Here is a 19,842-nt window from a genome sequence, read left to right on the forward strand (position 1 = left end):
CATATATATTCATTATAAAAAATACTCATTAAAATAAATTAACCCATCACAAATTAAAAATTATTTTTTAAGGGGTTAAAGTTACTATAAGAATAGTTAAAGTTATCATAAGATCAGCGTATTTCAAAAAATTAGCGAAACTACATCTTATACAAGACTTATTGAATAAAGATTATAATCTAAACTATACAGGGAAGTAGAAAGACTAGAATCAAAGAGTGATTACCTTCACAATTATTATGAGAGTTTATCTTCAATAATATTAAGAATATGTCTTGATATTAACTTCCACATTATATGCTTCTACTTTCAAAGATATACCTAGCTCAATAATCAAAAGTCAAATATTTCCAAGCAATTAGCTAAGAGCAACTTTAATGGTATGCTATTTATCTTCTAGCTTAAATTGCTACATCATCATTTCCAGCTAATATTCCTAGCTAATGTTTACTCCAATGGTAAGGTAGTTATTGTTTAGTTCTTAAAATTAATTTTTTTAAAAAAATTAATAACTTTTATTTGAAACAATAAATTTCTAAGCTAATTAATTTAGCCAAACTAATTAGTGAATAATCCTTAAATAGTTTGGCTATTAGCTTGAAAATTTATAAAAATTACAAGCTAGTCCCTCAAAGCAACCATTGAAGTTGCTCTTATATATAATAATAAAGTAGCTGGCCATGTCTAAAGATTACATTGTACCTAATAATAAAAAGGACCCATTTGATTAATCAAATTGTCATTTTTGTTGATTTAATGTTTTGTCACTACTTACTTATACTACTCGTATAAAATAATACATGATCAAAGTTTTAGTAGTTTACCTCTTTTGATGGTTTATTTTATTGTAACTACTTGTATTTTATAAATAGTTAGTTGTTGGTATACCTTGAATATTTCCTTGGTTTTAATTTTCATTTGAGGTCATGATTCCAAAGCTTGCGACTTTTTACAAGTTTGATTTAATGAGCTGAGTTGAACTGATTGGAGTTAAAATGAACTGAACTGAATATTTTATAAGAGAAGGAAATTAAAAACTGAATTGAAGTGAACTAATTGGAGCTGAACTGAACTGAACTGAACTGAAATTAAGCTAAGGAGAACAGGTCCTTAGATTACTCGTCTATTTATTACACAAAGTTTACGTAAATTAGATTTGGGTTTATAAGGGCAGAGCTAGTTCACGCCTTTACATTTTGTGATACCTGCCTAGAATACAGCATGGTTGGAGTGAACAAAACCGGATTCATATGAACTAAAGGCCAACGGCTGGTCCCATATACTCACATTGTAATCGAGCATAAGCCAGATGCAACACATTTTCACATAACAAGATCACTAAATCACAAGCAAAACTTTATTTTTATGAAATTCCACAACATAGTCACATAAACATGCAAGTATTTGACAAATCATTCAAATCTACGGAGTAGCTCATTTTATTTCATACAGCCCTATTTGCACGTGATAGTTTAATACTCATATCAGGTGATCATAACTCTCTACGATCTTCACTTTATGTGCTTCTGAAACCATCCCAACATATCCCGGTGAGCTTCCTCTGCAGCCTTGACGACTGCAGCATCTTCAGGTTTGTATCTGACTGTCCATCCATGGGGAACTCGGGGGAAAATCTTGATGAATTTATCCACCTATATTTAACGAGCAAGAAACATTAGACTTGTGCAGAGAATACAGTCAAAACATGATTTTTCTAGCTAGTATTATCGTCTCAACTCTCAAGTGCAAAATACCATTAATAGAAATTCTAGCAGATAATCAAGTGAACTCAATATACATGTAGGCCGTCTTTTTTTTTTTTTTTTTCATTTGATGGATGATGACCTTTTTGTGAGCAAGTGTGAGCAGGGAGGCCACAAATAAGGAAGAATAAACAACAGGTGAGTTAACACTTATTTTTGCTGAGGAAATCCAATTAACACCACTAAACTTGCTCAAAACCAAAAACACCAATTATAGTTTCATTATGTTTAATTTTTGTCATCCAGAGCACTAATTATAGAAGTAATTTATAAGTCAAATAGAAAGTTCAATGTAAAGTGCGACAGTCTCCATACCTCAGGCTTGGCGTTCAAGGCCTCCTCAAATTGCTTCACGAGCTCAGGTGGAGACATTTGATCAACCTCAGCCCCAAGAACAGCAATAGGTACCTACCTTCACACCTATCACAATTTGACCAACAAAGTACCAAACAAATTCAGTCAATGTAAATTTTCAAGGTTTTATTGATCCAAGATTTACATACAGATGAAAACCAAGATCACAATGAAACTTTAAATTCCCAGACGTTAAATGCAACAATTATATATTTACAAAAACCTCTCCTCTTTCAATGACAAAAAATTAAGTAAAACAATATAGAAACAAAAACTTCTGCTAGTATTATGCTCAGGGCCGTATCTGGGCCGGGGCAGCCGGGGCACCCGCCCAGGGCCCCAAAATTTTAAATCCATATTCGTATATTTTTTTTAAAAAAAAAAAAAAAGAAAAAATAAATTATACTAAGAATAACGAAGTAAGAGTCAGTTAATCAAGCAAATTATTCCCTTATTAATCCCCTCAAATTAATTCCTCCTAGAAAATAGCCCCTTCATCTTTGGGAAGTTGAATTTGCCAAATTAATTCCTATAATCTAACCAAATACAACCGTATAATCTTCAATTTTCATTCATGAAATCAATTATTTGTATCATTACCTATATTTTTCTGATTTTTCATCTTCCTTCCCAAATTAATTCTAAACAGATGATTTCCCCCATAAACGTTCATCTTTGCAATCAATTTTCAACGGGATTAAAATCTAAGATTTTTCCTATACATTATACTCTTTCAATTGTTCTGCACATATCAATTTTCTTAATCACTTTTTTCTATTTGTATTTATTATATTTTCACCATAATTATGGAGTTTGGCGTCGATGATCGAAGATGAAATCAGAAATCATACGAGTATTGGTAAGTTCTTAAATTTAACTTTTTTCCAGCAATTAATTTATTTTAATTTATGAATTATTCAATTTTACATTAGTATTTCTGAAATATTAAATAAGATGCTATACGAATTAATTTTTCCAGTTAATTCTCAATGTATCAGTTTTCTTGAATCATGAATATGATATTTGATTATTGATTATGAATTATCAAATTGTCAATTGATAAATTTTTAACTATAAATTTATGATTTATGAATTATCACTTATCAGTATCAAATTTTGTCAAATTGTTGATTGATAGATTTTAATTATGGATTTTTTTGTTATTGTAGGTGTTGCTCATTGTTATTTGACGACTTTTGGTCTTTTGGACTTTTCGGCTATACTACTAGCATCTTGCGAGATTCGGTGATATCATTCTTTAACTTTTATTGTGTTATTTATTGTGTTTTATTGTGTTTTCAAAGTTGAAATTATTGAAAACCTACTTGAGATCATCAATGTCTCAAGAAAGGTTGAATGGTTTAGCTACTTTATGTATCGAGAGAACTATGTTAGAGCATATTGATGTAGAAACTATTATTAATGACTTTGCATCTAGAAATGCTAGAAGGAAACATTTTGTATAAGCGTTATTGTACCAATAAAATTTCTTAACTTCAAATAAAATATCGCGTATTTTATTTTATTTTTTTGCATACCCAATTTTTCTCTTATTAAATTCAATAGTTAGCTAACTAGGGCCCCAATTTTTCATCCGCCCCTAGGCCTCCGAAATCTCAGAAACGGGCCTGATTATGCTTGCCCATTTCTGAAACTGAACATTAGCCATCAAGATAGTTTTCCCTATTTCAAGTCTACAAATAGATGATGACATCCATGCATTCTATTTGTCTTTTTTTTTTTCATTCAAGCTCATTCATCCTGCTTTTTTTTTTTTTTTTTTTTTTTGGCTCTTTCCCTAGATTGACTCCACTCTCTCCTCATGAACTATATGCCATGTCACTATAAATACTCCCTCCGTCCCTAAATTAAAAGCCTCTTTCTTTTTATTATGTGAATAATAAATGCTAGAAAGATGCTTTGTATTAAGGAACGAAGGGAGTATCATAAAACTTTGCTAAGGAAAATGAACTATGATGTGAGGTTTTTTGTTTTTTGTTTTTTTTTTTTTTTTTTTTTTGGGGGGGGGGGGGGGGTTTTAAAGAAAGTGCAACACTTGAGCTCATGGAACGGAAATTTTCAAGGTTTAAATGCTCAAATCAACCAACAGCAGCAGTCCAAAAGTCATTTCATGATTAAAAAAAAAAAAAAAAAAGTAATTAAGGAGAGTGGATAAAGGAGAACCAAATACAGAATAGTTGCACCTTGAAACTACAAAGAAGGGGATGGGTTCATGGATATGGAACAGATAGAAGTGACGGACACCATTTGGGGTTCATCTTGTACATTTGAAAAGGAGGCGACTCAAGTTAATATCTGTGCTAAATCTGGGTTGTTTATAACAGGACATTTTCGTCCTTTCACGTTAAAAAGTAAGGGTGAAAATGTCCAATGCAAAATTTAAACATAACTGCTGTTATGTTGCTGTTACCTTGTTTTGCTTAACCCTGGTTTAGTTGCTGTCACACCTACCCAAACACAACAGACTTTAGCGACACGTGTCTTCTTCTTCTTCTTCACTTTTTCATTGAATTTCTCTCCCCTCCCTCACAAGTACGAGTACCCACCATTGCACCATGAAACACGAGCAAATTTAACAAGGAGGAAAACCTTAAAGCAAGCACCACAACCAGCACCTCCTTTGAAAAGGGAAGGAAGGCCAGAAGCAAGTAGTCTCTCATACATTGAAATTCCAAGCTAAAGGTCCATGACCACAACTAACACCAACCTTAACCCATCTTTTCCGGCGGCCATTTATATTTAACGAAAATCCTAAGAATACGGGAGAAATTAAGGGTATGGTTAACCCTAAAGGATATGCGTTTTTCGTTTTCTTGTACTTTCCCTCCTCCATTGAAGTTGCTAGATTGAGAAATTGAAATTCTATGATCAACGACTAACATAAATTATGAAACTGAAATTCAATAATTAACTGGGTATTTGACAAAATTCGATGGTGGAGAGGAAACTCGAAGGCCGCTTCAATGGGGTACTATGGCAGGGAGATAGAGAAACTCAAGGCTGCTTCAATGGAGTACTATGGCAACCGCAAGGAGAGAGAAAAAGTGATATTAGAGGTAGTAAAAGCTTAACTCAAGTATAATTACTGTGGTTGGGAGTGAGAGGTACCGTGGTTGGGGGGTGAGAGTTACTGTGGTACTGCATTAACGGAGGGCAATATGTTGCCATTACATTGTTTGAATTTGCATATGGCAAATGTCAGATGCTTTAGTATGGGAAATTATTGTTTATTGTCTATGCACGAACTCCAACGCAATTTAATTACAAAATTGTCATGTGTAGGGAATATTTCAAGCATCCCACACTTGACCCCTACTGTGATCATACACTTAAATATGGTGGCGTCCAAAGGGAAGGAAGCTAGAGCAAAAGAGTCGCTAACAAGTTTTAGGAACTTGTAAACCGTTCACAGGGTGAAGGTTACACCCCTTCACGATCCATGAGATCGCTAACTCCATAGTGGTCTGGAACCATGACTAGATATTCGGGGATGAAGGTATAAATCCAACCTAAAAGAGATTGAACCTGCCCTAAAAATAGGCCTCTACTTTATTCTTCTCATATTCATGTGCGCTTTCTGACTAATATACAATCAATATATTAACCCTAAACCTGTTTAATCTATGTTGGTTGAATATTAATACACAAACAAATCTATTATTGGCGATCACTTGAATTATAATCACATTAGCCTAAACAAGATTATTAATTATCTTAGTAAGCGTGATTACAAATACAAATTCCCTTTAATCCTGCAAGAGAGGGCGTGATCAAGCAGTAACATAATATATCAAGCAACATAATAACAACAATCATCATAATAATAATCTCATCAAAGCATAATAATAGCAAAATCCTAGGCATGATAATAACAAGATTAATAACAAATCCTAACATGTCACTAAACAATAAAGATCAAAGCTTTAACCCTAACATGATACTAACATGATAGAAGAAATAGAAAGCAACCTAAATATGATACTAGAAAGCAATAAAGACATCCTAACATGATACTAGGAAGCAATATAATCTAAGCATGATTTCTATATCAAAAGAATAATTAAGCAATTAAATTACTGAATTCGATGCCTCGTATATCTTTTTATCAAAACAATACACACGTTAGTAATTTCAAGGAAAATATTAAATCAAACAATTAATTTAAATAATTGAAATAGGGATTTGGGACCAAACCCTCAGAAATTATCAACCTTTCACGTCTTGGTGAAGGCAACTTCGAACTTGGCTAGGTGTGGCTAGAACTTGTGAATGCGGTATTGTGTTTGAAAAGGGAAGGCTTAGAAAGAGGGAGAAAGAATAAGCTATTAGCCTGAGAGAGAAGAGAATGAGAAAGATGATTGTAGACACCCATTTGTGTCTCTTCAAAACCAAACCCAGTGATGAATACTTTTCACGTCATTTGATTATCAAACGAGGTGAAAATGTGAAAAGTCTAGTGATGAGGATGTTTTTATTAAAATATCTCTTCTTTCTGTTTTAGAAAATATTTCTTTTCTTACTCTATTTATGAAAACGTGCAGTCTAGTTTAGTTTGGTCCATGATATGGGTCCAATAATAGTGTAGTTGGATGAGGTTTGAAAAGACCTTTCCAACGATATATTATAAGCCCAATTCCGATGAATAATGAGGAAGTTATGGCCAAAATACTAAACTGGGCCCAAACCAGATTTTACCTACGCCTCAATGATCATGTGAAGGGTCCAAAGGTTTAATCCTATTCCTAAACTAGTTAGGATTAATTAGAAAATTTTATAAGTTTCTAAAAGATCTTAATTATCCTTTTTGAAAAGATAAGATCATGGAGTTTGAAATTGAATAAAACTTTCCTTTTTTAAAACTTTCCTTTTTTAAGTCCTAATTCTATTCGAATTTAAAGATGTTCAAAGACGGTCAGATATTACTTTCGTGCCTCATAATTTTTATCCAAATATTATATGGTTGGATAGATCTTGAAATTATCTTTCTAATGATATATTATAATATTAATTCCGAGCTATAACGAAAAAGATATGAAAGGAATACGAAACTCTATCCAAAACTGACACCGTCCCACTATTTCGGCCATATATTTTTATCTACAAAAGATTTTAATCTGATTCCAATTTGGTTGGAAATTAGACTTCAAGATCTTTCCAAAGACATATTATATAAATTATTTGGACTACTGGATCAAAAGTTATGATAAAAACAAAATTCGCAAAAACTAATGACCGACGAGTTTTATTTCGATTTGAATTCAGATTCTTTTCTTATTCTTTGACTCTCTATTTTCTTATAAATAGAGGTCATATCTCCCCTTTTTTCAATCATCTACAACAATCATCTTTCTCTCTCTAAAGCTAGAAGCTTTCCTTCTCTCTATTCTTTTTCTAAACCTTCCCTCTTACACAATTCCTCATACATTAGCACTAGACACACCTAGCCAAGTTCGAAGTTGCCTTCGCCCTAGACGTGAAAGGTTATAATTTCTGAGGATTTGGTCCCAAATCTCTATTTCAATTATTTAATTTAATTGTTTGATTTTATGTTTTCCTTGAAGTTACTAACGCGTGTATTTTGTTATTAGAAAGAGGTACGAGGCATCAAAGTATGTAATCTTATTGCTCTATTCTTGTAGAAAGCATTTTTAAATTTGTTTAATTCCTAGTATCATGTTAGGATGTTATTATTGCTTTCTAGTATCATGTTTAGGGTGCCATTTACTCTTTTCTAATAGCATGTTAGTATCATGTTAGGGCTAAAGCTTTGATCTTTAATGCTTAATGACATGGTAGGATTTGTTATTAATCTTGTTAGTGTCATGCCTAGGATCTTGCTGTTATATTTAACCTTTATTATTAACATGATTATAATTGTTATGGTTATTATTATGATGATTATTATGTTGCTTGATATTGCTTATTTATTGTTATTGCTTGATCACGCCTTTTATGCATGTTTAAAGGGAATTTGTACTTGTAATCACGCTTAATAAGATAATTAATAATCTTGTTTAGGGCTAATATGATTATAATTCAAGTGATCGCCAATAATAGTTTTATTTGTGCATTAAATTCAACCAACATAGATAAAAAGGTTTAGGGTTAATCTAATGTTTGCATGTTAGTCAGAAAGCGCACATGAATACGAGAAGAATAAAGTAGAGGCTTATTATTAGGGCAGGTTCAATCTCTTTTAGGTTGGATTTGTACCTTCATCCCCGAACCCTATTTGGTTCAAGACCTTTTGGAGTTGACATCTCATGGATCGTTAAGAGGTGTAATGTTCACCTTGTAAACAGTTTATAAGTTCCTAAAACTTGTTGGCGACTCTTTTGCTCTAGCTTATTTCCTTTTGGACGCCACCATGATTAAGTGTATGATTACAGTGGGGTTCAAGTTTGGGGTAATGCTTGAAATATTCCCTACAGTTTATGGTGACTCCACTGGGGAGGATTTCTATTTTAATTCCTGAAATTTATTTCGGCAATGATTTAGAATGAGTGGATGAGACTCGAAAAGTTCTAAGTATTTCATGTGCGTAACTTTGATTAGCATTAATGTCATATGCATAAAAAAGGTCCTCATTGGATAGATATCCGAAATGAGTCAAAAACATAGGATTTTTACACGTAGGAAACTTGAGAAATATCTTTCACAACTAGAATTGAAATAATACTGCGAAATCTGGAAAATTCTAAGAACGTAGATACTTGCTGAGGCGTGTAGGAACTAGCGTCTAGAAAATAGGGCTTGTCGCCTATAAAGTGCTTTTGTCGCCTAGCGACAGGGGAACTTTTGCGGCAACAGTCCCTGTAGTCTGGCGCCAAGTTCTTCCAATACCGAGCCAGAACTCTGCCTTCTTGTTTTGACCATTTCTAGCACTGTTGGCTCGATTCTACTTCCTGATTGAGTTTTTCTCTCTTTTCTGAAACCCATATGTGTTCTACATATGGACATAACCCTCTGGGGGTTCACGCTCCATCTACCCAATCGAATGCTCCTGGCAACGACGGGTACATCCGAGTTTGTGAATCCACCAAACAGTGGAAGCAAGTTTTTAACTTGTGGGATCCCATCTAAACGCGCCAACCCTTCCAAAGGTAAGGCTTCCGCACGATGCATCCGGACTCATAACCATGGACCCTCTTTGACTAACCCATATCCTTGAACTTTAGAGAACTAGAGCCATGTTTAGGTTGCAAACTCATTGCATCATATTGTGACGATTTGAACTATTTATGCATTCTTTGCTTGTGCATACCCTATATGTGCTAACTGTCTGTTTGACTTGTGTTTAAGTCTAAATAAACTAACCAAAGACTAAAGAACTTTGCTTAATTAATTAGTTAATTAATTTTGCTAATAAACATGTCTAAAATCGAGTCATAGTTCCTTTGAGTCAACTCGGATTTTTATTCCCGTATACTGCACAAACGTTGGTCATAGCCAGAGTTATAGGAAGAGTTACGAGTCTTATAACTTATGGATCTGTAGCCCCGAGTGTTATCTTTCATTTGCCGTTGGTTTCGTCCAATTCGGATTCACAGATCAAAAGTTATGACTAAAATACTACAACCTGTCCACTTTAGTGCACATATGTGAGGTCTTAACTTAGTCTTTTCTTGAGTCTAGTCACATAGTCTAGCCACATGGTCATGACACGAGTCTTAACATGTCACCTACACTCACTAGTCTTAGCACACACTTTGTATATGTCACCATGACCATGTCTTAGGTTCATGCATGAGTCGATTTTTTCCGTCATTTGAATTGGGGGTACATTCTATTCCTAATTTTTTCATATCTCTCCATCTACATCATCTTTCCATTCTCTATATGCTTTCCCCATATCACAATATTCATTCTTCCTACCTTCTTCCATCTATTTCATGTTGAATAGAGTTGATTCAAATAATTAACAATGAATATCCCTTAATTTCCCTTTCCACAGTACTTGGTCAAGGAGAGAAGGACGATTAATCAAAGACAACACCTTTATTCAAGTTCAACTTTTTGATAAGCCAATCGATCGAAAAAGGAAAGCTAAGAAGATAATGGCAAGTCAGGATGAAGTCAATGAACTCAAGGGACAAGTGGCTAACATGGCTGAAATGTTGAAGAATTTGACTCTCCAAATCAATGACCCTATGAGACAACAACAAATGGAGCTCATGCAAGAAAGTTTGAACAGATTATCCAATGACTATAGATTCCAGGGCATTAGCTCACAAGGGGTCTCGGTGGACAAGGATCTTCTTCCGCAGAAGTTCAATGCCAACGACATCCCGAAATTCAAGGCAATGGATAACCCTTATTTTCATTTAAGAGCCTTTGAAACTGTAATGAATATTAAGGGAATATATAAGAAAGCTTTTCATTCTGTGTTTTCTCTATCTTTAGAACTGTTTGTCAGCAATGGTACTTTTCTCTTGATAAAGAGAAAACCTCTACTTGGGATGCTATTGTAAACGCTTTCATTGATAGATATAAATGTAACATTCAAGTCGAAACCGATTATAGACAACTTGAGATGCTAAGACAAAAAGAGAATGAAGGCTTTACTTCTTTCTTTAATAAGTGGAGGGAAACTTCCGCTAAGATGATTGAGGTGCCCTCCGAAAAAGAATCTGTGAGGATGTTTATCAAGAACCTCCAAGAGAAGTATTCAAAACATTTAAAGTATCAACATAATTTGAATACTTTTAAGGCCGTCTATGATATCGGTATTGAAATCGAAGATGACCTCGCAAAGCAAAAAGCTACTAACAATAGTAACCGCAGTGGCTGGAAAGGAAAGAAGAATGACAATCCTTCTTCTTTTGGAAACGCCCACTCTAGTAACAATGTTAGCACCTTTGACAATAACGGTATCTTAGCTATGGATAATCAAGGATATAAAAAGAAACCCAGGAGAGAGTTCACACCCATTGGAATGACCTACGATGATGCTTTCGATCGTCTCTACGATCGAGGATTAATCAAACCCATTGGCCCTACCGAGGATGCAACGCCAGAAAAGCGATCTTCAAGATGGGATCCTAATTCCTATTGAAAGTACCATCAAGGAAATGGTCATACCACCGATGAATGCTACAGGTTTCAAAATCTCATTCAAGATCTCATAGAAGCAAAAAAAATTCCCATTGCCTCTAGCTAGCGAGAAGACTGGGTGATGTTGAAGCAAACGACACAAGACAAAAGGCGAACGTCAACGACAAGATTTCATGACCTCTTTTTCTATTTCTTTTTCATTTTTTCCTTTCCCCAATAAGTCTAGCATAGGCACCTTTCTTAGACTTATTTTGTAGGTTTTTTTTTCTTTTTCCCTATAATAAAATAAGCATTTATTTTCTTGCATATGATTATTTCATTACATCGCATAAAAAAAAATCCATGTCAAACTAAGCACAAGATATATAAATGATTTGAGGCACCCCTTGTAGCCACATCATATCACCTTTCAGCCTTCAAATATGCAATCCTTTTTTTGATAAACCGCTTTGAGCCTCGTCTAACGATAGACCTTTCTTTCTTCAACCCACATCTACCTAACCTTGGGATGGGATGGTTTGTAAGTTATGCAAATTCAAAAGCTTGAGTGAATCAAAAAATTAAAATAGCAAAAACAATACAAGTGGCGAAAGGGCAAGTGTTACAATGTCTTTGATATGAAAATGTCTTTGATATGAACACGTCTTAGATTGCGTCTCTTATCGAGTGCTCGGTACAGTGCCTGAGAAACATGAATGCCAAGTGAGTGATAGTCCGCATGATCGGGATTGCCCACACTTATCAAAAAAGGTTCAAAATAAAAAAATATGCAAAAGCAAAAAAGAGAGCAAAAAAAAAAAAAAAAAAAAAAAAAAGAGAAAGAGCTCAAAAATGAAAAACCTCAAGCATACAAATACAAAGATTCAAAAGCAAGGTTGCACACCTTGGGGGCTTATCTAGGGTCTTGAGCCTTTATCCCTTTCTTCTTCAACCTTTAGCCTAACCACGTTACAACCCTTAAAAGACCTCTTTGAGGTATACACATACTTGTGCGAGGTTCGGCTAGAGCTACGTTCGGCCTGATTCCTAATGGATACATAGGCAACCTCACAAAGGGGTGCGGCCGTAATAAACATGCATTCATATTCACATTAACACACTCACACCATGATCATATCAAAGGATCTCCAATGCTCATCCTTTTCCACTTAGAGCTAGACTTGGGGGCTTGATCCTCACATCATTAGCCTACCCAGCATAAGAGACACCATCATTTGACTCTTTTCAATATATTTTTCCACACACTTAGCCCTTGCTGCCTAACTTTAGTGTCACTTTCACACACTACACAGATACATGACCAAATAGTCTTTCCCTTAGGAACCATTTGTCATGAAATCTTAACACAACATTGAAGTATACTTTGTCATAACAAAGTCACTCATCACTCATCATTGCATCACAAAGTATGAAGTGCTTAGCCTCTGTGCCTAAGTTACCCAAATACTTTCATCATTGAGTCAACAATTGAGATAGCCTAGGATGAGTTAATCATTGCACCTTGAGAGATAGTATCAAACAACGTTTGACTAAGCTCATTCAACATGCACCTTCAAAAACTTCGCTTCTTTCTTTTTTCGCGTCTTTCTTTTTTGGGAGAAAGTCGGTACCCTCCACAAAAATGACGGAAATTTTTGCTTTTTTTTGCATTTTCGCGTCGCACGATCACATTACAATGCACACACGAGTCATGAAGTATATGCACACGAGTCGATTTGAGTACATCAAGTTACACGTCGAGTCAAGCAACACTAAGTCTTAAGTCAACCCTAAATTACATGAGCAAAGTCCTATAGTCAAAAAAAATAAATGCAGGTACATTTCAGTGAGCAAGAACATTCTCGGATTTTTTCGAAAAACCGCGAATGAAAACCTGACTCCAGCGTCAGACGACAAGGTTGTCGCCCAGCGATAGAAGAAAAGCGCGGCGTCAGAGTCTTCCAGCAGGCGTCAGTGCGGCGACAGCAGTTTCCAGCATGCGCCGAAGCAGCGATGAGATGCATGGCCCCATATTGGATTATGCGGACCTCATACAGCAATTTCGGGTTCCTTGGTATGCTAGTTAGCCCCTATAAGCAAATTAACATGATTAGTAGTCGGCTCGATTAAAATCGCAGTAAGTGATTGACCTGACGATGATCGTCTCACTTAGCTTAAGCGCCTAAGCATTGGCTCATTACAAGCACCAAGGCATCGGTTCAAAAGCAAGCACTTATACAATAATTTTTGCAAGATTGGATTGTCATCCCTAACTGACAATATTTCCAAATATGGATTATCGCGCATCTTCTTATACGACAATTTTTCCAAGATTGGATTGTCATCCCTTCGGCAATGTTTCCAAGCATGGATTGTCGTACTCCTTCTCTATTTGGCAAGTTTTTCCAAGTTCGGATTGTCATACATTCATAATATCTTCGACAATTTTTCCAAGATTGGATTGTCATCTCTGGCAAAGTTTCCAAGCGTGGATTGTCGTGCTCCTTCTCTGTTTGGCAATTTTTTCCAAGTTCGGATTGTCATCTCTGGCAAGTTTTTCAAGATTGGATTGTCATACACATAGTTCCCTATGGCAAAATTTCCCAAAGGATTGTCGTAGGTCTCTACTCATCATAAATTTCGGCAAAGGTTCCTCAACGTGGATTGTCATTCATTTCAGTAAGTGGCAAATTTTCCCGAAGTGGATTGTCGGTCAACTCTTTTTTTGCAAATGTTCCAAGATGCGGTTTGTCAATAATGGCAATATTTTCCTAAAAGGATTGTCGCATAGCGTTGGCAAATTTCCAAGGTGGATTGCTTTCAGTTATATTCCAAGATGTGGATTGTCGATCGTAGCAAAGTTCTTATGACAGATTGTTACGAAGCATTGGCAACTTTTCCCAAAATTGGATTTTGGCAAATTTTCCGAGATACAGATTGTCGCTTCATCGTAGCAATATTTCCAAGGATGGATTGTTACGTGGCATTGACAACTTTCCCTAAATCGGATTGTCATACATCATACAAGAGTCGTGTTGACAACTGTTCCTGAAGAAAAGAGGATTGTCATCACCCAAAACATCAACATCAAAATTCAAGCGGCATTAAGGATCGACAGGCATTGATCTTCGGTAATTTTCTTCGGAATATTATCACAACAACCGAGGATGACTTCAGGCGAAGCAATCTTCGATAGTGTTCCCTAGCTTGCGGAAGATTATCACAGCGGAAATTGGAGGCAGTTACAAGCGTAGCAGTCTTCAGGCGGGATGGCGTTCTCTAGCTTGTGGAAGGTCGTCAAAACAAAATGCAACAAATCGGTTACCCTCAAAGACGTGTGCTCGACGGTGCAAGATACGCGTTTCTTAACTCTTTTATCTGTTTTAACTAACGCTAGTTTGCAGGTATCGGCGTTATAAGAATGATTTAGGATAGCAGAACGTTCTGAATCATTCTCCGTCCCTATCGCTACTTTGACTTTCGTTTTCGAAACATGCGTTTCTCCAAACTCAGTTAAAGTGGGGGCTTCTGTAGACACCCATTTGTGTCTCCTCAAAACCAAACCCAGTGATGAATACTTTTCACGTCATTTGATTGTCGAACGAGGTGAAAGTGTGAAAAGTCTAGTGATGAGGATGTTTTTTTATTAAAATATCTCTTTTTTCTGTTTTAGAAAATATTTCTTTTCTTACTCTATTTATGAAAACGTGCAGTCAAGTTTAGTTTGCTCCATGATATGGGTCCAATAATAGTGTAGTTGGACGGGCTTAAAAAGACCTTTCCAACGATATATTATCAGCCCAATTTCGATGAATAATGAGGAAGTTGTGGCCAAAATACTAAACTGGGCCCAAACTAGATTTTACCCCAATGATCATGTGGAGGGTCCAAAGGTTTAATCCTATTCCTAAAATAGTTAGGATTAATTAGAAGCTTCTATAAGTTTCTAAAAGATCTTAATTATCCTTTTTGAAAAGATAAGATCATAGAGTTTGAAATTGAATAAAACTTTCCTTTTTTAAGTCCTAATTCTATTCGAATTTAAAGATGTTCAAAGACGGTCAGGTATTACTTTCGTGCCTCATAATTTTTATCCAAATCTTATATGGTTGGATAGATCTTGAAATTATCTTTCCAATGATATATTATAATATTAATTCCGAGTTATAACGAAAAAGATATGAAGGAATACGAAACTCTATCCAAAACTGACACCGTCCCACTATTTCGGCCATATATTTTTATCTACAAAAGATTTTAATCTGATTCTAATTTGGTTGGAAATTAGACTTCAAGATCTTTCCAACGACATATTATATAAATTATTTGGACTTATGGATCAAAAGTTATGATAAAAACAAAATTTGCAAAAACTAATGACCGACGAGTTTTATTTCGATTTGAATTCAGATTCTTTTCTTATTCTTTGACTCTCTATTTTCTTATAAATAGAGGTCATATCTCCCATTTTTTCAATCATCTACAACAATCATCTTTCTCTCTCTAAAGCTAGAAGCTTTCCTTCTCTCTATTCTTTTTCTAAACCTTCCCTCTTACACAATTCCTCATACATTAGCACTAGACACACCTAGCCAAGTTCGAAGTTGCCTTCGCCCTAGACGTGAAAGGTTATAATTTCTGAGGATTTGGTCCCAAATCTCTATTTCAATTATTTAATTTAATTGTTTGATTTTATGTTTTCCTTGAAGTTACTAACGCGTGTATTTTGTTATTAGAAAGAGGTAAGAGGCATCAAAGTATGTAATCTTATTGCTCTATTCTTGTAGAAAGCATGTTTAAATTTGTTTAATTCCTAGTATCATGTTAGGATGTTATTATTGCTTTCTAGTATCATGTTTAGGGTGCCATTTACTCTTTTCTAATAGCATGTTAGTATCATGTTAGAGCTAAAGCTTTGATCTTTAATGCTTAATGACATGGTAGGATTTGTTATTAATCTTGTTAGTGTCATGCCTAGGATCTTGCTATTATATTTAACCTTTATTATTAACATGATTATAATTGTTATGGTTATTATTATGATGATTATTATGTTGCTTGATATTGCTTATTTATTGTTATTGCTTGATCACGCCTTTTATGCATGTTTAAAGGGAATTTGTACTTGTAATCACGCTTAATAAGATAATTAATAATCTTGTTTAGGGCTAATATGATTATAATTCAAGTGATCGCCAATAATAGTTTTATTTGTACATTAATATTCAACCAACATAGATAAACAGGTTTAGGGTTAATCTAATGTTTGCATGTTATTCAGAAAGCGCACATGAATACGAGAAGAATAAAGTAGAGGCTTATTATTAGGGCAGGTTCAATCTCTTTTAGGTTGGATTTGTACCTTCATCCCCGAACTCTATTTGGTTCAAGATCTTTTGGAGTTGACGATCTCATGGATCGTTAAGGGGTGTAATGTTCACCTTGTGAACGGTTTACAAGTTCCTAAAACTTGTTGGCGACTCTTTTGCTCTAGCTTCTTTCCCTTTGGACGCCACCATGCTTAAGTGTATGATCACAGTGGGGTTCAAGTTTGGGGTAATGCTTGAAATATTCCCTACAATGACTGTTGATGATTGTGAATGATTATAAAAATGGGGAAATATGACCCTATTTATAGAGAAAATAGCCCGGAAACGATCAGAAAAAGACCGAATCCTATTAGGAGTAAAATTGCCTCTGTCGCAGAACGACAGAGTCCAGCGCGATGCAACAGACCTGTCGTTCAGCGCTAGCTTTGTCGTTCTGCGTTGATTCAAGCATTTTCTAAAAAACTTGTACGGAATCCTTAATCTAATTAAATTCGATTAACAACGTCCATACTTATCTTTTAAAACCAGATTTAATCTTTGTAAAAACATTTGTTTTAATCCAAATGGAATTCTTATCTTATAAAAGATATAATTATTATTCCTAATCCTATTAGAACTTAAAACAACCTCCTAGATTATTTTAGAAGATTAAAATCAATCTTAATAAATTTAGGTATATTGATTAATGGGCCCTCCACTAGATCATTGGGCCATAAAACCATTTCAAGCCCAATTTAGTATTTTGGTCATAACTTCCTCATTATTCAAATTGGGTTTATAATATATTGTCGGAAAGCTCTTTTCGAGCCCAACCCAACTACACTAATATTGGACCCTTATTATGGACCAAACTAAACTAAATTGGATTGGATATTTTCATAAATAGAGTACATTTTCAAAAACAGAAATAAGAGTTATTTTTAATAAAACAACCGCATCACAAGACTTTTCACACTTTCACTTCGTTCGAATAATCAAAAGACGTGAAAGGTACTCATCACTGGATTTGGTTTTTGGGGAGACACAATTAGGTATTTACACCATGTGCTAAACTTGGTATGTTTAGCACAAATATAAACTTGGATTTTCCCATAAGAAACCGCAAGAGAAATAAAATAGAATGATGTCAAACACACAATCCCTACTTGGAGTCTTGGTCAGATAATGTACACACAAACATACAGATACTTATTCAAAGTATACATTCACACATGAGTATAAAGTACTCGTATACAAATAATATGAGAGTTTGAGGGCATCTTGTGAAAAGGCTGAAAAGGGATTCAACCATCCCTCTTTCAAAACTAAGGGTTGTGATATACTTTCACGAGGATCTTTGTAACTGAAGGAGTAGGTGTCCAATACTGAAGTGTCAAAGACTACTTCTAATTCTACAACCAAATGTTGTAAGCAACAACACACCATTTCCATCTAACAACCCCTCCTCATGGTATACCGTAAACATAATACAAAGTAGAACAAAAAATTACAATGTGAACAGAGATGGAAGGTTAACAAAGAATAAATTGGGGTCGTTCGGTTGAATAATTAAGAATGGATTGGAATGGAGTTAGAATCCATTCTATCTATTTTTTTTTTGTTTGGTGGAGTTTTTTTTAGTAATGGATTCTCATATCCAAGGGATTCTAACTCTACCCATACCTATGGAATCCATATCCACCTCCCCCCCTAAGATTCACAATCCATTCTATAAATGAAGAATACAATCCATTCCAATATTAAACCAAACAACTTTAGGCTAATATGGGTTTTAGAATCCATACCTTTCTAGTATGAGATTCCATTCCAATATAATGAACCAAACACCCCCTAAGCATCACAAAGATACACAGACTGCATGCTAAATAAAACCTTACCTTTGATATCATCCACAGTAACAAATGAAGGATGTAGGAGCGCTGCTGCTTGTATATATTCATCCGTTTGTGCTAGTTGCACAACCACTTTGGCTAAATTGAGTCAATGATTAAGATCACAAGGAGAAAGAGGAAACAAATGAGTAAAAACTAAAAATTCTGGAGTGCAGAATTAGAACATTTAATTACAAATACTAGTCGGTCACCTATGTGTAAAAGGCATTGCAGATGAAAGAAAAGATGAAATCTTACCTCCCCAACAAAAGTCAACTGCTCCTACCTTAGATATACCTTTCTGCTTCAGAGATTCAATTACCATTGTCCTAAAGGAAATGAATTGATACACATAAAATTCAGAGCCATACCCACAAACTCTATAAAGATATCTTAATCCCTTTCCTGGTGATTACAATCGTATATACTAGTTTGGAATATCTTGAAATTTGTCACTTATCAGAAACTAATAATGGTTTATAATTGGATATGTTTAAGTGACCCTAGTTACATAAAGGGATTGAAAAGTGACATAATAATCTAAGTAACTATTATTAAGAAAAATTCACAGTACAATCATGCTATATCCTTAATTATAAATATTGGGTCAATGCAACAACGATTGATTTAAAAGGTGCCAAAATGGTCTAACTATTATAAGGAATCTGGAAACAATCATATTATGCCCTAATTATAGAGATTAGATTAATGTGGTAATAATTTCCTAGTAGATTAAGTATAAAAACAAGACTAAAAAAGAACTGCTCTCTAATCATGCTATCATGAATGCAACTTTAAGAAATGATCAGACGTTAGTAAAAAAAAAAAAAAAAAAAATTACGAGTTCATAGCTGGCCAATCCATATTAAATGAACAAATCAGCCGGAAACAAATCACAGAACATACAGAGGTTGTTCAAAAACTTTTCTAACTTCCATCACTTAAACCAGAATAAAACACAAACTTACCATCCCATGGTCCTTTATCCAAGCTATCCAAGCTTGTATTGGTCTCTCGGTGTTCTCAGGATTGTAAGGATCCCCATGGAAGAAATCAAGGACAACAGCATAGTAACCTGTAGAATTATGCTGTTGATATCAGTGTTCCATGGTGAAAAAAGTACACATTAAGAATCAGCACCACTGCACCAGTCACACCAACATACTGCAATTTGGGGGGGGGGGTAATTGTTGGGTTAATCTCCCCAAATCACAATTAAGTAAGTATTATTATTAGTAGTAATAATAACAATGGTGTAAGAAAGAAAAAAAAAAGAGAGAATGCATGCATGTAGTTGGACGGTGGAGTAGTAGTAAATTAGGGGACTTGAAAGTCCAATTGTATTGAGGTTGTGGCAGAAGGATTTTAAAGCAAACCTTGACTTTGTATACTTGCATTTATTTGGCAAGTTGGTGGAAGCTTAAGGCTTAAGCTTGGTATTTTGATATATAACGTAGCAATGTGCCGTGA

General features: G+C 34.8%; 1 protein-coding gene across 1 annotated transcript in view; it reads right to left on the bottom strand.

Moving 5' to 3' along the window:
- Window positions 1-1,465: 1,465 nt before the first annotated feature.
- The window catches only part of LOC145581993 (endo-1,3;1,4-beta-D-glucanase-like), a 28,932-nt gene continuing 10,555 nt past the window's right edge, over window positions 1,466-19,842 (bottom strand). Inside the window, exons 4-8 of the mRNA XM_081639033.1 lie at window positions 19,333-19,460; window positions 18,631-18,701; window positions 18,374-18,471; window positions 2,079-2,171; window positions 1,466-1,652 (exon numbers count right to left, since the gene is read on the bottom strand). Coding sequence (XP_081495159.1) covers window positions 1,512-1,652; window positions 2,079-2,171; window positions 18,374-18,471; window positions 18,631-18,701; window positions 19,333-19,460 — 531 coding nt within the window. The 3' untranslated portion in view covers window positions 1,466-1,511. The remainder of the gene's footprint in view (window positions 1,653-2,078; window positions 2,172-18,373; window positions 18,472-18,630; window positions 18,702-19,332; window positions 19,461-19,842) is intronic.

Source organism: Chenopodium album, chromosome 15, assembly GCF_948465745.1.
Source record: "Chenopodium album chromosome 15, dcCheAlbu1.1, whole genome shotgun sequence".
Lineage (NCBI taxonomy): Eukaryota > Viridiplantae > Streptophyta > Magnoliopsida > Caryophyllales > Amaranthaceae > Chenopodium > Chenopodium album.